General features: G+C 36.5%; 1 protein-coding gene across 1 annotated transcript in view; it reads left to right on the top strand.

The window, feature by feature from the left end:
• The first annotated feature begins 1045 nt into the window (after window positions 1-1045).
• Window positions 1046-20699, top strand: part of PolQ (DNA polymerase theta) — a 38151-nt gene continuing 18497 nt past the window's right edge. Inside the window, 17 exon segments of the mRNA XM_071583948.1 lie at window positions 1046-1142; window positions 1305-1420; window positions 4876-5000; window positions 5085-5204; window positions 7724-7922; window positions 8004-8145; window positions 8270-8413; window positions 8941-9153; window positions 9667-9809; window positions 10981-11141; window positions 12577-12745; window positions 13415-13591; window positions 13926-14076; window positions 14154-14400; window positions 17596-17731; window positions 18025-19768; window positions 20117-20335. Coding sequence (XP_071440049.1) covers window positions 1058-1142; window positions 1305-1420; window positions 4876-5000; window positions 5085-5204; window positions 7724-7922; window positions 8004-8145; window positions 8270-8413; window positions 8941-9153; window positions 9667-9809; window positions 10981-11141; window positions 12577-12745; window positions 13415-13591; window positions 13926-14076; window positions 14154-14400; window positions 17596-17731; window positions 18025-19768; window positions 20117-20335 — 4291 coding nt within the window. The 5' untranslated portion in view covers window positions 1046-1057.

Here is a 20699-nt window from a genome sequence, read left to right as displayed (position 1 = left end):
ATCATAAACTTTTCCCGCCAACGTTCGTTCAACCCATAATAATAGAAACTTAAACTCGCGACTGCATGTGTACTTGAGCGCTCAGTGACAATTTTTAGAACTAATTAATAAGAAGCCAATTATAATATCAAGACACAGATATGATATATTATGAGCATTTAGCATAATATCAAAGTTACTTATCAATTTATCACTGCTCCTGGAAAATTATATGATGAAGCATCATATATACTCCATCTAAATAAAAGTGTTACCCCATCTCTTGCCGCCTAATTGAACCTAAAGACTAATAAGATATGAATTCCTTCTTTCTAACTCTATATAACATTCCGTGATATGTTGACATTCGAAATGCGTGGTGGCGCAGTTATGTTTGTTTTTAAAGGTTGTAAATTATGTTTTGCTGGTGTGCAGTAGTTCACTGTTACCTCGATTGAACTCTAATTTTATTATGAATTTTTATCACTTAAATATAACTAGAACGAACGAAATAACGAAGTCCTAGCGGCATGGAGGAGGAATTCCCGTCAATTGTAATAGGCGAAAACACATTGGCTGCTATTGAGGATGCCGAAAAGAGAGAAAATCCTTATAAAGTACCGATTCATAAAAGGAAAGCTAGTGGAAACTATAAATTTAGTGGTGAGGGCATGAATTCTGTGAGATTTCCAACGAATAATTGTATATTGCAAAGCTCGTCAAATCATCGAGAAAACGATGCAGTTGCCCTGGGCATCGACAAAAATAATCATAAAAATGTTTCGTTGTGTGGTTTAAGTTCATTTCTGGAAACATGCATGGATCCTCTATCACGTAGTACTATTCCTAATGACTGTATAGAAGTAATTGGAGAGAGTAAACCTGAGTACAGGCATGTAAATCAAAAGCCTACTAAGATGGAAATATTTCATTTAAAACGCTGTGGAGTGCCTCTAGGAATTCTAAAAGTTAGTTTTGATTTCAATTCTAGAATAACACTATCGAAATACTGTGCACTGAAAATAACTGCGTAATTTACCTTTGATTGTAGAAATATGATGAAATCGGTATCAAGAGTATGTTTCAATGGCAATATGAATGCATTTCCAATGAATTGGTTCTTTCTGGAAAGAATTTAATATATTCTGCCCCAACTTCCGCAGGTATTGGTAATATTATTATAGTTCTGTCTACTATTGGTTCTCATCCTTGAATTTAAGTGCCCTAAATGTGTTCAAAGTAATTATAGAAAAAATAACAATTCACTGTTCATTTTGAAAGAACAACTAATCATTCCTGGCATCTTTTTAATTTTTAAATCCTAGGAAAGACATTAGTTGCAGAGATACTAACGATAAGAAGTGTTTTCGAACAGAAGAAAAAAGCTATAATCATATTGCCATTTGTATCCGTTGTGAAGGAGAAAACTAACTATTTTCAGGTAAGTCGACTAGTTGGGCCTTGCCTATCGAGAGTGTTTGGTATGACCTGGTATAACCCGTTGGTGCGCAAAGGGTTATTTTTAGTCCTTTTTTGTGTCAAAAGGCCCGCTAGCACATTCGCGAAAATGTGAATATTGTGATTTCTAATGTTAACTGTGAATACGAAAGCATTTTTCATATCTTCATTGCAATTAAATGTGGAAAGATCCGATAATTTTCTCTTTGCAAACACATTATTTGTGTGATTACAGTATTATATATCATCCATGCCTGTCAGAAGGGCATCTTAAACTACTGCAATTGTAGATTCAGATCGTTGTGGTACCATCATCATATCTTTCTCTGCTAAACAATGCAATGTTCTCCAGTAAATTTGTTTCTTATTCCAATCTCATTGCAATACTCTTCGTCTATCACCAATGTCCCATTTATCCTGCCAACACTGGCATTGAGGAATATTTTCATAATTAAAACCAAGAAACTTTTGTGATGTCAACGAGTTGTTGATTTGATGGTACGACTGGTTTCAGCTGTCAGGCCACCATCCAGTTCATGGAGACAGTGATTCATATTTCTCTCATAAAAGGAATGGGGAAGGTGGGAGTTGAGGAGGGGGAGGAGAAGTATGCCTAATGGCAGCGGGAAGAAGTTTTAAACCAGTATGTCTGGGGGAGCTTTGACTTGGCCTCGAGGCATAAAACAGGGCTGACAATAGGAAAAAAGATATGTGATTCAGGGCAACATTAGTTATGGTGTGGGAACTGATAACAGCAGGGAAATAAAATAAAAGCTTACCATTTAAAAATAAATACTCTTAGCTGTGGAAACCTATTTCCTTAATGTGATTCTTCATTCTAGTAAAAGAAATGCTGACATGTTTGACTAATATACTAGGAAATGATAACATTTAACACCTTCTTTTGCATGCTTGAGTGCAATGCATGATGCATGCACATTATTCATGTGATTCATCAATAGTTGAGTCGCATATGCCAGCAAACTTTCTTTTGATTTTTTGTGTTGGTAAAAAGCTGTTTCATGTTGTCCCGCTTAATTTATGTCTTCTTTCCCAGAAGGGTCACACTTGCAAGATAGGCCGAAGGTTATGAGCCACACAAAAGGCAGTTGGCGAAGCATCTGCATGTGACCCCAATGGTGTGGTCATTTCAGTGATGATGCCACTTTTAAAATTATCTTGGGGAAGGGGAGCTACCGAAATTATTTTCTCCAATGAAGTACGATGGAACCAAGTATAAAAATTTGTGCGAAGAGAACTATGGGACTTGGCTCACAGAGCTATGTCATGCCTGGCAGTGAAGGCAGCAAGGCCTTCTTGGTTGTCATCATATGAAATCCTTACACAACCAATCAGATGGCACTGATAAACAGAGGTCTGAACCGGTTAGGGATCGGAAATGTTAGGATAATGCTGAGGACATGGAAGTTGGAAAACGTCAAATGAGAGTAGAAAGAAGATATAACTAATGCATAGTGAAGGGGCCAAAAGTCAATGTGGGCATTTGCAAATAATCAAGTGTTAGTTAGCCAGTCAACCAAAGAATTGCAATCATTACTAAACACATTGCACAATCGGTGTAATAATTATTGAATGAAAAATACTCATAAGAACATGAAGATAATGAGATTCTCAAGAAATAGGAAGGCTAAGATATAAATTAAAGTTGAGGGACATTAACTAGAAGAGGTGGAATATTTCTGCTATTTAGGAAGTGCTTTGGAGGGTGGGATGAGTAGTACTCATAGGGATATTGAAAGAAGAATTGCATTAGGTAAAGAAACTAATTCAAATATGTGGGAGTTGATGATTGGTGCTATATGTAGTTTTGTAAAGAAAAAATGAAATCATTGATATGGAGCCCAGTTATGTATGGCTCAGCAACTTGGTCAATGATAAACTTCGATTGGAGGCTTTTGGATGTCGGCACGGAGAAGATTTGAGAAAATAAAATTGACAGAATAGAAAACCTATGTACAATGATGTTGAGGCATGGGGATGGAAGAGAAATGGGCACTAGGAGAAATTCAAGGAAGACAAAATAAGTGGGTACAAGAGACACTGAAAGACAATGAAATGCTGAAGATGGTACTAGAGGGTAGGATGCTGGAAGAATGAGGTAGTGGGAGGAAAAGAATAGGCATTTTGGATGTAATTTGTATGGATAGCTAAATAATTAGTTATTTTGACACATATTATTTGGTTCAAGGATATTTTGTGCCATGTTAGTTAAGGCATAGGAGAATTATAGTATCTAGTCCTAGGGCCTTTGAAAAACCTACCCTAGCCTGGTAAACAAATGCTAATAATAATAATTCGAGTCTTAACAAACATCTGAATTTGTTTCCAACTTCTGCTTCTTTAACAGAACCTCTGTTGTCTGTGTTTCATCCTTTCCTTTTGGTATGCCCTTGTTGTCCATAAGGCAAAAGCTTTTATGTACTCCTGTTTTTGCTCTTTGAGGTTTCATCTCTGTCATAAATTTCAATATGCAATATCTCACACTTAAAACCTCAATTAGTATTCCTTTGCTATGTCTTGTGGAACTATGCCACTCAAGATCTCTTAAAAAATTATCTCTTGATCTTGAAAATCATCCCTTTAAACTTCTTGATTGTCTTTCTTTCACTTGCTTTAGATTTAAGCTTCACTAATTCCTGACTCTACCAAATGAATTAACCTACATAGCTAAATTCATCTTGAATGACCCAAATTTCTGAATAAAATCAGTGTCCAGCCTTCTGGCTGGTACCTTTAGGTAAGGGTGGATGATATCCTGAGCTGAAAAATGTCTGTGAAATGGATCAGGGTATGAGAAAGGATATTCCTTTCCCCATGCTGCCTACAGTTACCCCATGAAGTTCTGATGCATAAAATGTTGTAGCACTTAAAAATATAGTGCTGGGGTTGTTCAAGGTATCACCCAAGATTTGATTCCAGGATGTGCTTATCAGTATCTGGATGGACTACCGAACGCTCTGGACAATACTAATCTTTTGCTTTAGATTAGTGTATTACCCCCGTACCCTCCCTACGTGTTGGCTATTTTCCCTTCCACCTACAAATACTCAAGGCAAATTAGGAATATGATATGGGAATCTGGAATTCCCTTGGAGCAAATATTCATTTTTGTTGTGAGATCAATTGTAATAAATGTAGGCCATTGGAAAAATCAAAACTATAGTTTTGGACTGACTTCAGTAATAACATTAGCACACAATGAGGCATGATTCACGTAAAAATACCTAATCAAATTCCAAGCCCTGGAGAAGTATTTGGAAAACATTGGCATTTTCATTGGGAAAATATTCGGTAATCTATAAAATGAGGGGTCATCCTGCTAGTACTCCATGCTCTGCAATTCTTGTGACTATCAATGAAAACTGTAGTTATTTGTATTACATGTTCAATAGTGAAACCAAATGTTTGTGATTTCAGGAGTTGATGGAGGGCACTGGTGTTCGTGTTGAAGGTTTTATGGGAGGTTATAGCCCTGCTGGTGGTTTTCATCACACGGACATTGCCATATGCACAATAGAAAAGGCAAACAGTTTGATCATTCGGTGAGCACTTTTGAAATGTTTGTTTTCAATTTTTCATGTTTGTTTTACCTGCCTGTATTATTAAAAAATTTATTTGATCTCTAGGCTTATGGAGGATGGAAGTCTTAGTAATTTGGGAGTCGTTGTGGTGGATGAACTACATCTTTTGGGAGACACACACCGAGGTTATTTATTGGAATTATTGCTCACAAAGATAAGATACATGTGTTTTCGGTAAGTATTTTCTACAAATATTTAATAGGATACTGTCTCAGGCTTAACTATTTTTATATTCATGGAGTTCCTTTATACCTTACCTCGAGACGAATATTGTATCTTCATTTTTAATTCATCTCTCCTTGAGAGATTGTACCTTATAACCGCTATTTATAGCTACATTGGGGTATACCTAACTCATCTTGCTGACTGGAGATTACCATCTCCCCTTCCCCCAAAGTTTATTTACTCACTCAAACTCATAATATCATTTAAAATCACTTAATGTGACTGTGGGGATCGGGATGGTGAAGTGGCTAACATACAGGCTTCCCGTATGAGGGCCCGGGTTCAAATCCTGGAGACAACAAATATTTTTCAGAGGTATCCTGATCCCTACTTGAGGTGCTTTGTGAAGAGCATTTTAACTGAGTACGACGTCCGTTGGATGGGACGTTAAATTGCTGACCCCTTGACAAGTAGAAGGGTAGGCTAATGCTGACGCTAGGTTTCTGTCCACCTTTCCTTTCCCAATTATCCCTAATGGCGCAAATGACCTTAGCTGATCGTCACCTCCCATAAAAACTACTACTATGTGATTTTGTGGTCACTAAAAAATTTATTTTGATCACATTCTTACTTATGTACTTGGATAGTTTTGTATGAACTATATTTTAATATTTTTATTTCTGTATTTTTCTCCTAAGCCATTTTTTCAAAAGAGTGCATGTCATTTTTGGTGAAAGAAGACATTTATGTTCTTCTTTAAGCCCTATTTATGTTAGAGGCTTGAGTAAAGGAACTTGATGTTCCTCATGAAGTGTATTACATTTAACTTCGGGATGAAATATTCCTCCTTTGTCATTTAAAAGTTTAAATTCATAAAATTTAAAATTTATGATTGCCCACCCTGGTGTGTGCATTTCATGTGCCTTGAGGTATAGTATGAGGTGATGTCCTCCCTCACTCATTAAACCAACCTTCAGATTGATTAGCATAGTTTTTTCAATATACTGAGATGTGGACTGGACATTTGATGAATGTTAGGCTAGCTTAGGTTCTGTAACACTAGATATAGGGGAACCTCTATTAGCAGACACCACCGTGAGTGGGCACCTAACAGGCAAGAAATACTTCCCCTGAACTAGACCCATTGTACATATTAATGAACACCTCTCCTAAATGGTCACTCTGAACAGTGACTGGCCAGTTTCCTTATTCATAAACTCCTAACACCTTACATTATTTGTCAATCAAGAGGGTATCTATTAGAGCTAGCATGATTTGCAGTACATAAGGACTCTTAGCTTTTATTGCTACCATTATTGATGAAGATAAATCATAGGTGGTGCAAATGACCTCAGCTGTTGGTCGCCTCCCCTAAATACTACTACATAAGTCATAGGGTTAGACATATTGGTGATGAAAGTGAAGTTACCTATTCTCATAACTTACGAAGATGTTCTCTGATTGGTATGTAAATTAGATGTGTTTTTACAGAATTATGAAGCCACACACAACCCTAAAATTATTGTGAGAAGTAAAAATATATTTAGAAAAAATGAAGTGCTTAACATGGTACAAAAACTGTAAAGGAATTTTTAAAAGAAAAACAATGTATATATTGTTTTCTTGATCATATTATTATTATTGATATTCTACCAGTTAAGTTAGGTTTCGGATGGAAACTGCCTATACAATCATGCAAAAATACATTAACTAACATCTCTTAACAAAACACAACATGACATCAGATGCTAAGGTATGTCCCTCTTCAAGTTGGCATACTTCCTTCTTCCCTTCATTCCATCCAACATACCTCTAGTATTCCCACCCCTTCCTCATTTGCATAGCACTCACACTCCAATGATTCTCCAATCAAAATGTTATGCTTTTCTCCCAAAAATCCCCTCTGCTCCCCTACCGCACTAGGCGGCCCCAGTGGTAGCGGGGTAACTTCCTTGCCTGCCAACCCAGAGGTCGTGGGTTCGATGCCCTCTTAGGTGGATTTTCCTGTACCTGAGGCTTGGTTGTATGTAATTGTCTTCAATGTAATGTCTAAGGGTTAGGTGGAAGAAGGGACTATTAGTCTCAATCTTGCCCAATTAAGTTGAAAATTAAATACTTAGCACTTCCTCATTTATTTTCTTTTCTGCCCACTTAAACTTCTCCATCTTTCTCCACACCTACATTTCAAAAAACCCCAACCTATGCCTATCATATTGCCTCTGTGACCATGTTTCCTCACTGTACAAAACCACACTCCAATATTTGTTTAAAAGATATTTTTATATTCATGGCCTCTCCTCTCACCAGCAGACACATCATATGGCAGTCAATTCTTCATTCTCTGTTGGTGGCCATTTTAGGAATGTCCCACTATAGTATTATAAAAGAGTTATAGAGGTAATGATGTTGGCTTTGAAGCTCTTATCTACATGCTTGGTTTTTGCCAAATCGAGTGTGCGCTCTGCACTAATTTTTTTCTGAGGAAAGATCGGGTGACTAACAATTTTTTCCTTTTGCAGAGACAAGATCAAAATCCAGATTGTTGGCATGTCGGCAACTCTGCCTAATCTGGAGATGCTGGCAAACTGGCTACAAGCAGAGCTTTATCAGACTACATTTCGTCCAGTTCCCCTGCGAGAGCTCATAAAGCTAGGGAGAACTATTTATGATAACAGTTTGAAGGAAGTGTGTAAAATTGATTGTGGGTTACCGATTAAGGTAATTACTCATGATGTAAAAATAATTTTGTTGAGCACTAGCCCTTTCTTAAACTGTAAATTTTATTTGATTTATCGATAGGGTGACCCAGATGATGTTACGTTCCTGTGCTTGGAAACCATTGCGCAAGGTTTTTCTGTCTTAATTTTCTGCCCCACAAAAAATTGGTGTGAAAAGTTAGCGGAAGCCATAGCGAAAGACTTTTTCTTTATAGGTGAGAAATGTTTGCACTTTTATTTTTACGACTATGCTTTTGAGAAATGTTCACTCTAACATAGCTATTTTTGAATGATTCAAACTGGTTAACTGTCACCCAGGTACTTCATCTGCTCCTATGGATAAGGAAGAAAAGTCATTGATTGAGAAGTTCATCGATGAGTTAAATAAATCTCCTCTATCCAAAATAATCGATAAATTAAAAAGGTCTCCTGTTGGTCTAGATCCAATTCTTGCAAAGACAGTGCTGCTAGGTGTAGCTTTCCATCATGCCGGTGAGAATTATTTCATTTATTTTTTTTTAAATTAAAATTCCATAATGCTTTTCACAGTCCCACATCTCATTATTTAACCCTTTGGTTGCAGCAGGCTCTCTTCCCTTTTGTTGACAACCCTTTGAAGTGTAAAAATTGGATTCACTCCATGTCCCTCTGACTGCCAGAAATAGCAAACATAACTGCAGCAAAAAAATAATTAATCTATGAGCTAAGAGTTAAAAAGAATGCATTCCATCACACTTAGGGTAATTGAAAAATAATTCTATACGACCAACTAACAATTTTTAAATATGCATGTATGCTAATCCTCTGACTCATGTATTGCATTTAAATTCTTGTTTTCCCAGCTTCACCTTCCAATTTCATTCCAGACTCTCTCCCCTTCCCTTTCCTTTTACCCTCCTATGGGATGTTTTCTTAATCTGTCGTATTTGTTTACATTATGGTATCGATTAGTAAAAATAAAATTATCTAGCCTTTGTGTGCTATTATTCATGTGTTGCTTAATTTATAAATATAATCAGGACTAACAATGGATGAGCGAGACATCTTGGAGTCTTCCTTTCGTTCTGGTGCTCTCCGGGTTCTTGTTGCTACTTCGACTCTCTCATCAGGTGTGAACCTTCCAGCAAGACGTGTAATTGTGAGGACGCCCATATTTCATGGAAAGCTGGTGGACATCCTAACATACAAGCAGATGATTGGCCGAGCTGGTCGAATGGGGGTTGATACAGCAGGTACTCTTTATCAGTTTGTGTTATATAAAAATTGCAAGAGACTGTGAGCAAACATCTGAATTTAGACTACTGAAGCAGTTCTGAAAAATACATCTTTTATTATGAAAAACTTTAATTTTTGATAAATTAACTTTCATGCATGAATCTGCAGAGACATAGGGTGAAAAAGTACTTGATTGGAAAGCAGTCATTTTACGATAAGGAAATAATAGTTAAGCAAGAGATAATCCTGCAATAATTGTCATGTTCTTTCCCTTATCATAGCATGTGATTCCCAAGTCATTATTGTTTTACAAAGAATAATTCCCCGTTTAAATTTATATTATATTATTATTAGGTAATCTACCGGTTGAGGTAGGTTTTTGGATGGACATAATTACTAATTTAATAATTTGTGACCCCTAGCAAAACACAACATCCTACTCTACATCTTAAATTTATATATGGGTGCCAAACCCATATATGTGGTTACCCATGTTAACCTATGTTTGTTGTTGTATTGCTTACTTGCAGGTGAGAGCATACTTGTCTGCCATGAGAAAGAGAGGAATATGGTGGAAAGGCTTCTAAAATCTGATCTTCCTCCAATTCAAAGTTGTCTTGGAAATGGGAGGAGTTCTAAACTTTCAGCAAGTCTGAAAAGAGCTATTTTTGAGGTAATTAGAATTTTTTTTGATACAGTCTTGTTTTGCGTTTCCATTGTGTCTCTCTAAGGGATGGTTAGGCACATAGAGTCATGTCTTTTGGTTACAAGTGAACAGTTTTTCTTTGTTTCCCACGTTAATTAATGGTTGTGTGTTTGTCTATGCTATGTGTTAACCATAACCCTTAAACTACCCGAGAGTTATGGCATAATTAGTTTGCGTTTCTATTTAAATGTATTTTTATTACAGCTAGTAAAGTTTTCATTCTATTGGTCAGTGACAAATATAGCTGGACAAAAGACTAACATACTGACCTTTTTTGGAGAAAGGTCTGAATTTGTGGGATGGAAGGGAATGTGGTGATATGTTTAAGGGGGTCATTAGGATATAGATTTGTAGTTTTGATATCCATTTATTAAAAAATATAATTTATTCATTGGGGGCCCCCAAGTCATTTATTAAACAAATCATGGAATAATATGACTCAGAATTCAATGGGAAATTTGAAAAAAAAAATTATGAAGGGAAGCTCTATAAAATTGTATCCTCATACACGAAACACTTTTTTAAGTTATGAATGGTTGAATTTTAAGTAAATTCCCTCGACATTGTGCAGCTGATGGTGAAGTTCAATGCATGTGTATTATCTTAATTATAATTTAAGGAAAAGTTCTGATTTTTTTGTTGGGAAATGAGTGTCTTTTGATTATTTATGAAAAAATAACTAATGCAAACTATCAATAAGCTGACTGCGCAGGATGAGAAGTTGAAGTTGATATCAACTTATGTTCCTTTTAGTCACCCTTATTCTATGGACAAACCTTTCAAGATAAAAATTTCGTTCTGTAATCTCAGAATATCTATTTTATGATAATCTCTTAGTAATGATACAGTAATATCAAAATCATTCAGGTTATTTTATTAGATATTGTGTATTATTACCAATTATTTTTTATTAATTATGCCTACCTTCGTATGCCTACCTTTTGCTTACCTTCGTAGAATTAGAGTTCTGTTTTCTGTATAAAGAAGCTGAAGATCATATGCTTAAAAATGGACTTTTTTTGCAGTACCAAATCACATAATATTATATTCTCCAAAGCTTAGTGTATCATTACTTTAAAATTCTTGCTAAGAAAAAGAATTTTTCAGTGTGGAATGTGCTTTTATTTTATTTGGTCAGGTCGTGGCGAGTGGTGTTGCTTCCACCCCGGAAGAAGTGGAGTGTTACACGAATTTGACTTTATTGGCAGCAATCATGAGAATAGAAAAAAAAGTAGACCTGCAGATTCAGGATCCACTGCAATCTTGCCTCAAATATTTGGAAGAGAATGAATTTATAAGGTAAATTGTTCTCCTTCATCCCTTTCTGTTTCATTTTGATCCTGCAGAGCCATAATCCTCAATGCTTCAAGTGGGGTAAAATTCTTAATGCTGTATTTAGATGATTAATACAGCATTAAGAATTACAGTATTATTATACAGGTGTATTCATAATGCAAAGTAATGATACTTAAACACCATTGGTTTTAAGTTTGCAGAGATCTCCTTGTACACTTTGGAGAATCTCTGATTATCTTAGGTTCTCAAAACTAAACCACACTTAATATACCAGCACCCTTCTATGCAATAAACCATATTTTTAAAACTTAACACATGTGCTCTTTTCCTTCCTTCTGCCTATGATATCTAACCTCCTTATGTCAAATTTTCATTTCCGTGGGGTGGAGTCAATTGAACTGGAAATACTGCTATTATGTCTATCATAAAAACATGCGTCAAAGTGCTTCAGAATAAATGTTTTATTATCAAGCAATGGTTTTTCTTATTATTTTCATTATTTTCCTTTAGCAATGTGTTCATAGTTCATTATTTCATTACAAAAGGCGATTTACTTTGAAATGTTTATCAACTAGTTAGTAATGAACTTTTATGTGCGTAATTAAGTGAAATGAGTTGTGTATAGAGTAGACAAATATATTTGTATTGATGGATCCAGTCATTTTCAGGATTAGCCAATCAGCAAAATTTAGTTCCTCTCGGCTCTAGACCTTAAAAATAAATCCAGTCCTTGCTAAGCAAATGAACTTATCAATGAGGTATCCAATTGAATTAAGTTTCCTCTCAATCTATGATAGTAATTTATTCATTTTACCAATAACTCATCCCCAAGTGTTGGTAGAGTACCTGTTTTAAAGATTCAGTGTTAATTTTGTGGGTGGCACAACAGATTACTTCCATTAATTTTTGTCATCTTGTCAAGGTGAATAAAATATGAATAAATTTCAGATGAAAATCTTTCAAGTGATGATATTGATTCAGCCCAATATACTGGCAACATCCTCAACAAATGTTCATACCTTTTAATTATGTTTTTGTTGATATTCAAATAAAATTCCATATGAAATGCTCACTGTATTGCATCAGTGAATCGATTATGACATCCTGCCACATAGGTATGGACTAATATAGTAGCTGCTCGAGCATACCATGATTTAAACACCATGAGTTTCACAGGTCTGGTCATACCTAAATATTTCTTGGATAGGGCCCCCAAAAATAATCCCATAAGCATTACGAAATAATATTTCTGGGGATCAATCCATTCTCTCCACTTTAAAAGTAGGAAGGCTGGTATTCCCAACAGACTATTAATGAAAAATATGTTCACTAGTTTTAGTTTTATCTTAACAAACATTTTGAAAATTACATGCCGATACCTTAACCTCTCAAAACCAAACATTAGGTTGATCGCTGTGGTCTTTTAAATTAATTTCAGACTGGAGAATGGCAGTGAAAATGGTGCAATGAAATATGTGGCAACTCACTTAGGAGAAGCATGCCTTGCGGCATCCCTGCCTCCAGATCAAGCCCTGTCTCTCTTTGAGGAGCTGCAGCGTGCCAGGAAGTGCTTTGTTTTAGAAGATGAACTTCACGTAATATATCAGGTAACTTCGGGGACATGAAATGTGGGTGTAGAAAAGTATTAAAAATATGAAATGGACAAAAAGGAAACAAAACAGGAAGTGCTAGTCTTGGTAGGGGGAAAAGAGGGGTTTGTTGGAAGAAATCATAAGGAGGCAGGAGAGATGGATGCAGACGGTGATAGAGGGGAGAAAATTAGGCAAGCAATGATGGGGAGGAATAGAATAAGCATGTTGGATGTAATGGAGGGAGGAGGGAAGGTTGCAGAATTGAAAAAGAGTTTATTGTTATGTCTAATGTCAGGTTGTGTTTTGTTAGGGCAGGCAAAGAAATGATATTTGTACTGTTGTAATTCTGTGTCCATCCAAAACCTACGTTAAATGGTAAAGTACCAATAATAATATTAATTTTATGTTTCATTCTAAAGTACAAACTTGGGTTCCATGCTACATTGATCAAAAATAGCTTGTATGTGGGTAGCCTGTAATGTTTCTGACCTAGCAAATAAACAGGACATTTTTCAGTCAGAAAGTTTTCAGCTCACACAAGCACAGTCAGAATTACTGCAAAGAGCAAATCTACAAATGCTAGCTCCATTTATATTATTATGGTTTGTTTAATTGGCAATGTTTCAGAAGGAATAATCAGAGGAAGTAACACTTAACATTTTTTTCTTTAAATTGTTCAACCAGGTAACTCCGTTTAGTGTTGCTGATCAGTGGGGTGACAGCTTGGACTGGCTCCACCTGCTTAACACGTGGGAATCTCTGCCATCATCATTGAAGCGTGTCGGTGAACTTGTGGGCATAGAGGAAAGGTTCATTGTGAGAGCAATGAGGGGCACTCTTAACATCAGGGCTCCAAAGCAGGTAAGCATTGCTCAATTTATGTATTTTGAGGAGCGTTGATATTTGAAGCTATCTCATCATTCTTGTTGAATAATTTGTTCTTGGCTGCCATATCCATCGCTGAAGTCCATAATATTTTGGATTGCTTTTTTCATTAATCCTAATTAGTGCTACTTTACTGATTCCATTTCTTGCTCAAATAGATTTTGTTAGGTTGATCGATTGATTTAAATTACTTCTTTGAGATCATTGATATTTTTTTTCTGAAATTCATTTTAGCAATTTCACCAGTCAATATGTTTTAAAAGGTGTGTCATTTGTATCACAATTGCCTGTTAATTTTCATGAAATAAAGATGGAGAAAATGGGAATACACAGGAGATTCTACACCGCTCTAGCTCTCCGAGAGTTGGTTAATGAAGTGCCAATAAATGAGGTCGCTCAAAAATATGGATGCAGTCGTGGTATGCTTCAAAATTTGCAGCAGTCAGCAGCCGTATTTGCTGGTGAGTGGTAAAAATGGCATAACTCACTTGAAATAAAATATGCGCTTGTGTAACCTATGTTATATGAATGCTTTTAGGCATGGTCACCCAGTTTTGTCGTCGATTGAGATGGACTGGTTTGGAGTTGCTAGCATCGCAGCTTCAGGACAGACTTCAGTTTGGCATCAGGGGGGAACTGTGCGATCTAATGCGCCTTACAATGCTGGATGGGCAGTGTGCTCGAGCTTTGTTTGATGCTGGGATCGAGAGTCTGGCTATGCTGGCTGCAGACACATCTCCTGCCAAAGTGGACCAAGCTTTGAGGACATTTATACCATTTCAGAGGTACAGTTAAGGACGTCTCTTAATCCTGCATGTATTCATGTACTCATTTACTATTTAATTTTCAGGGCAGTAATTTAAACATTTGCATGAATGAAAACTCAGCCTCACACAGAGACTAAGGGTAATTGATTGATCATGCAAGTCAGTTATGCCTTTTTGGCACACTTCAATGTAGATTAGTTTTTAGCTGTAATTAAATCTGCTCAAATTGAAGGAGTGTACTACCTTGATCAAAAAGTTCCCGGAATAACCACCGTGTGGCGCTCCCATCGTTCCGATTTGAGTTCTGTTTTTTTTGTTAAATTGGTACATCTGTTGTTGATATTCCCTTTAAATCTTAGTGTCATAACTTGACATTTGCAAAAGTTACGTAGTCAAGAGTACATCTATCTCTGTGTGTGTTGGCGATTTTTTACAATTTCAGAAATGGATTTAAATTTGCAACAACGAACTTGTATTAAATTTTGCGTAAAAAACGGATTTAGTGGCGCACGGACGTTGGAAATGTTGGAAAAGTGTTTCGGCAACGATTCTCTAAAAAAACGGTCGTTTACCAGTGGCACGAGCGGTTCAGAAGTGGTCGTGAGTCAATCGAAGATGATGAACGCAGTGGCAGACCATCGACATCGAAAGTCGGTGAAAAAATTGATAAAGTAAAAGAAATGTTGGTCAATAACCGCAAATTAACCATCAGAGAAATAGCGGAGGACTTGAACATTGCCTATGGATCCGCCCAAGACACTGTGGTTAATGATTTGGGTTTCCGTCGTGTAGCAGCAAAGTTGGTGCCGAAAGACCTCAATTTCATGCAAAAAAGAGACCGTGTTGACGTCGCAAAAGACATGATTTGCGAGGCTGAATCCGATCCCACATTCATCAAAAGGATCATTACTGGAGACGAGACGTGGGTTTATGAGTACGACACGCAATCCAGACATCAGGCAAGTGAATGGCGTTCACCAAATGAGCCGAGACCAAAAAAACCACGTCGTTTTCAGTCAAAAAAGAAGGCAATGCTGACGGTTTTCATGGATTACAACGGTGTAGTGCATCATGAATTTTTGCCAGAAGGCCAGACAGTAAACAAAGAGTATTATTTGGGCGTTATGAGACGTTTGCGTGAAGCAATTCGCCGAAAGAGACCAGAAATGTGGGCAGAAAACTCGTGGATTTTGCACCATGATAACGCACCGTCGCACAGTGCTATCATTATTCGTAATTTTTTGACGAAAAATGCAACAAATACCATCCAACAGCCACCGAATTCACCTGATTTGGCTCCCTGTGACTTCTTTCTGTTCAATCGAGTTAAAAAACCATTACGGGGAACGCGTTTTAGCAGCCGAGAGGAAGTAATGGAAAAATCGCAGGAAGCACTGATGGACATACCGAAAACCGACCGTAACTTTTGCAAATGTCAAGTTATGACACTAAGATTTAAAGGGAATATCAACAACAGATGTACCAATTTAACAAAATAAACAGAACTCAAATCGGAACGATGGGAGCGCCACACGGTGGTTATTCCGGGAACTTTTTGATCAAGGTAGTATACTAATTTCCAACTAAAATGTTTTTTTTATACATAATTGTTTCTCATATGTATACACATTTGAGTTATTTTTTCATCAAAAGATAAATTATTTTTTATGGGCAGTAAGCAGAGAAGAATGTAAAAATATAGCATAAGAAGCAGGTTATTGTTTTTAATACTGGAATAAATGCACTCATTTGCAATCAGAGCTCATAGCTCTTTTTTTTAATTTTAAAATTACTCTCAGGATGGGTGCATGTACCTCAAAACAAAATGTATGCGAGTAGAATTCTCCATAATATATGGAGAGTAAGATATTCAGAGATACTGTTGATCTGATATTTCTTATGAGACAAATGAAGTTTAGGCATATACCCAGTATTCTGATATGTTCCCACCATGTAAAGTGGTGGTCAGTTATGGTTCCTTGGAACTCACTGTTTTAAATCAATTCCTGTAATGGTGATATAATATTCCTAAATGAATTCTTATCAAAGAAAATTGATATTTAGCTTTTTGCATGAATAATCATTTTATCATTTTGTCGGAAATATCAATAACGTTATTGACTCCGTCATTAACTCCAAACTGCTTCCTCAAATACACTTGCGAGTATTCTCACGGCCGATCCAAAAACTACTCTTCTTTCCATATGTCCATTACTAGATTGTCACTCCCAGTTTTTCCCCCTCTAATCTTTCGTATTATCATTTGTATTGATGAAATTGAGAATACAAAGTAACTTTCCACTGTCCTTTATTAGCGTACAACCGGTTTCAACGCTCAAGCGTCATCATCAGGTACCCTTTTAATTTCATTAAAATGAATTTCCACAAGGTTGAGCCAGGAACAATTTAATATCATTTGTATTATTCATATGAATTGATTCATTTTCTTTATCCTTTAACACCTTTACCAAACCCTATATCATCTCATCTACATCTACATAATACCCCGCAAGCCGCCGCAAGGGCGTGTGGCAGGGGGTGTTAGGTCATCAACCGTAAAAAGGAACAATACCACATGCAAACCAACAACATGGAAAATTACACCCACAGCAGCGCACTCACTCATGCAAAAATCCCTTCATCCAATACTCATGCAAACACATATGCCATTAATCAACAAACAACTGCACCCCAGGATGCAGCACGAAAGCTATCCAACAACATGCAAGCCAGGACACAACGAGCAAGAATGTGAAACTCCAATACCACATGAACATGCACCACAAAACACTCTACCCCCAGAGGAGACTGTAAAAGGCAGGGAATGCGACCCAACGTTGCAGGTAGCAAGAATTTCCCCCGGGGGATTTAAAGAGGGACGGGGGATTGAAAGGGAGACTTAAAAACAGATGAACAGAACACTAATGAGGTCATTCGGAAAGAATGGGTTATGATATCTCGGTGTAAGTAATTAGAATCATTTATTTCAATATTTGTCAATATTTTGCTACCCATGTTTTTGTTGATGCTTGTATTCATTCATCTCTTTTTCTATGTTTTTTATGTGTCCCTCTATAAATTAGCTGTATGGTATGGTATGGTATTGTTGTATGTTCATGATTTTTCTAAATATGCAAAAATAAATATTTTTCCGACATTACTTTAGTTTTTGAGTCATCATTATAATAACTTGCTCAATTATTGTTTAATCAGTGGGAAAACCAAGGAGGAGGAGCATGATGAGAGAGGCACGAAGAAGAAGTGGATTAGTTCCATGAGCAGTGTACGAAATCTTTTGGAGAAAAATGTAGCCATTTTGCTCATCAAGGAAGCAAGGAAAATAATACAGGTTTTAATTTTTGAATTTTTTAAAAGTTAAATTGTTATATTATATTCTCATATTTACCTTTTATTCTTACTGTAACCATTGCGTCATTTTTTTGTCTTTTTGCCATTTATTTACCCATTTATTCATAAAAAAAGTTAATATTTTAGTTGGAATCTTTTGCAAAATTTATGATTTAATTTTGATATTTTGTGCCAGTTATTTTCGGAATTTTAGCTTTATTTTTGATTTTTTTCCACAAATACTTTTATTTTACTACACGCTAAATAATTTTTCTCCTGTAAATTTTATTTTAGAAAGAACTCGGAGTTGCTGACATGAAATGGAATGATAGCCTGGATGTCAGCAAGGATTGTCCAGAGAGTGATCCCTCTCCAACAAAATGTTATGATGTTCCTCTCCATTCAAGTGTATCGAATGCAGTTGCTGAAATGTCCCCCGTCCTTAGTTTTGAAAATGAGCGTGTAAATGATCAAAATAGTTCTGGGGTGCATTCAAATGCCATCATCAGTGAAAATTCTTCTGCTTACAGTACGGAGAGTATCTTAGCTAGAGTTGATAAATCAAGTATGAATGGAGATGAACGTAAATCCTCTGATAGACCCAAAAGTGGCCTAAATAATACTTTAAATGAATCTAAAGGTGATGTCTCATTTCATGTTCCTACTGCCCATGCGGAAACAGTAAATAATTCACTTTGCAGTAGCCAAATGTCACCTGTTGTCATCTCCTCTTCACCTATTGTTAGCATTATGGCAAACCAATCTGAAAGAAGCAGCAATTGTGATTTCAGTAATACAAAAAGGACCAGTCTTGACATGTTTTCATCTCCATTAGCTGGTGAACCATTAGTAGCGAGTATTAGTAACCAAAGTCCAAGTTTGTTCGGTGATAGCTTCACATTTGACACACAGCTGGAAGCTCTAGTCAATGGATCTTCAGGCTCAAACAAGGCTCAGTCAATATCCTCAGGTTGTGATAATAACCAGGCACAGTTAAGTTGCAATAACAGTTTCACACCCAAGCTGAAGAGTTGTAGTTCAGAAATAATCAAAAATACTTCAGCCACTGGTCAAAGTGCCTCTTCAGATACTTCTGAGTCATTCAAAACCATAAACAAGTTGAACTTCAGCAAGGATAGTCCAGTGCAACATTCCCCCACTCAAACTAAGAGTTCTTTCATTCCGGAAAGCGGGGAGTTTTCAGAAACATATTCATTAGGGGAGACCATCTCCCCAAGCAAATGGATTTTCAGGAGCATGGCTGAAATTGACGAAGATCTTTTTTTAGATACTTTCCACGAGAATGACTCTAGACCTGCTGGCTTAAAATACTCCATTGATGGAGAGAAAAATGGGCATTATGCAGAAAGTGAAACAAAGGCAAAGGTTATCAAGGATTCATCACCTGAAGCCGAGGTCAAGAATTTTTACAGGGGACAAGAACCACTGGATTCACACCATATGAAAAACGTGAGTGTGTGTGGGGATTCCAGGGAAGAGGTCAGAGTTGAAAGAGACATTCCAGGCTCCAAAGTGGATTGCAAGGAAGAGGCTGATGAGGATAGGTTAAAGGAAAGCGAGAATGGTGGTAAAGTGGAACATAATCTAATGATGGGAGGAGGTAATGTGAGTGTCAAATTAAAACGTGTATCGCTTGAGGGTGCGAGCATCTCCTTTTTAGAGAAAGCTTTTTTGACTACATTTGATTTTGAAGATGAGGCAACAGTGAGGGTAGGGTGTGCCGGTGGCCATATTGATAGGGAAGTTGATGTGCATGCTGTAGTAGGTGAGACAAATGAGCCATCAGGTGAACGGAGAGACGTGTCTCATGAGAAAAAAAGAGATAGCTGGGGTAGCCATGTCCACAACATTTCTCTTGAAGCAGTTCATCATAGTATTGTCTGTCCCTCTTCGTCCGATCTATCTGAAGAGGAAGATACAGTGATTGCGGCATCACAGGCAACTTCTGTTTCTAAGATAAAAACAATTAGTCACCTTCAGGAGAACTTGTTTGATGACAAAAAAGAAAGCAGGGATAGTACGTTTATAAAATTTGAACGACACATGGAAAAATCAGTTAAAAGTGAGGATTTCATTGATGTAAATAATGTACACTCCATTACGGGTACCTCTGTACCGAAAGACGATAGTCGAATCACATTTGTACCTGAAACTGTAAAATGCACTACTGCTCTAAAATGTAATACTCTAAAAAATGTGGATGATGGAAATGGTGAAGTGATGAAAAGATTCCATGTTGTTGACGTGTGTAAAGATGTTCATATTTTTAAAGATTTTTGTAATCAATTTAAAAATCAGAAAAAAATTTCATTCTCTGTTGCTCTCTGTAGAAAATTTTGTGATAATGATGGCTGTGAAAAACAAGGGAGTGAGGATATTTTTAATATAAGTAATGATACAGAAAAGCTGCAGATTCGTCAGAAGAGGAAAAGAGCAGATGCTGATGATGAATTTGAATCTTTCCATTTCCTTGGAATACGAAGTTTGATGGAAGGCAATGCTGCAATTTTTGGTATTTCCTTTGTGTGGGAAGATGTAGCAGATAGTGTTTTCTTCATGCCCCTCAACTCAAGGAAGAAAATAGGTGAGTGTCTGATTATTTATTTTAATGAAAGACCTAAAATCATAGTGTTGGCTGTATTTTGTGATTAGAACTAAAACAACTTAAAATTCATTTATTTTCAATTGCATATTGATGAAAAATATTGATTTTAAATGCACATTTGCAGGATGTGACATCCACGTGAATAGGTATGAAAAGAATATTCGCTGAAATATGACAGTACTTGACTAAGCCAGTCTAAAAGACTTAATGTTTTTTAACAGTGAATTGTTCTCAAATTACATATTTTGAAGCACTTGAGTTCAGTTCATTAAACCATCTTGAAACATGGTTAATTACCATGTTTAAATAGTCAAATGATAAAAACCTGCCTTCTCTGGTCCAT

The sequence above is a fragment of the Hetaerina americana genome, unplaced genomic scaffold, assembly GCF_022747635.1.
Source record: "Hetaerina americana unplaced genomic scaffold, ioHetAmer1.1.p SCAF_15, whole genome shotgun sequence".
Lineage (NCBI taxonomy): Eukaryota > Metazoa > Arthropoda > Insecta > Odonata > Calopterygidae > Hetaerina > Hetaerina americana.
This window is presented reverse-complemented; position numbering and strand designations above follow the sequence as displayed.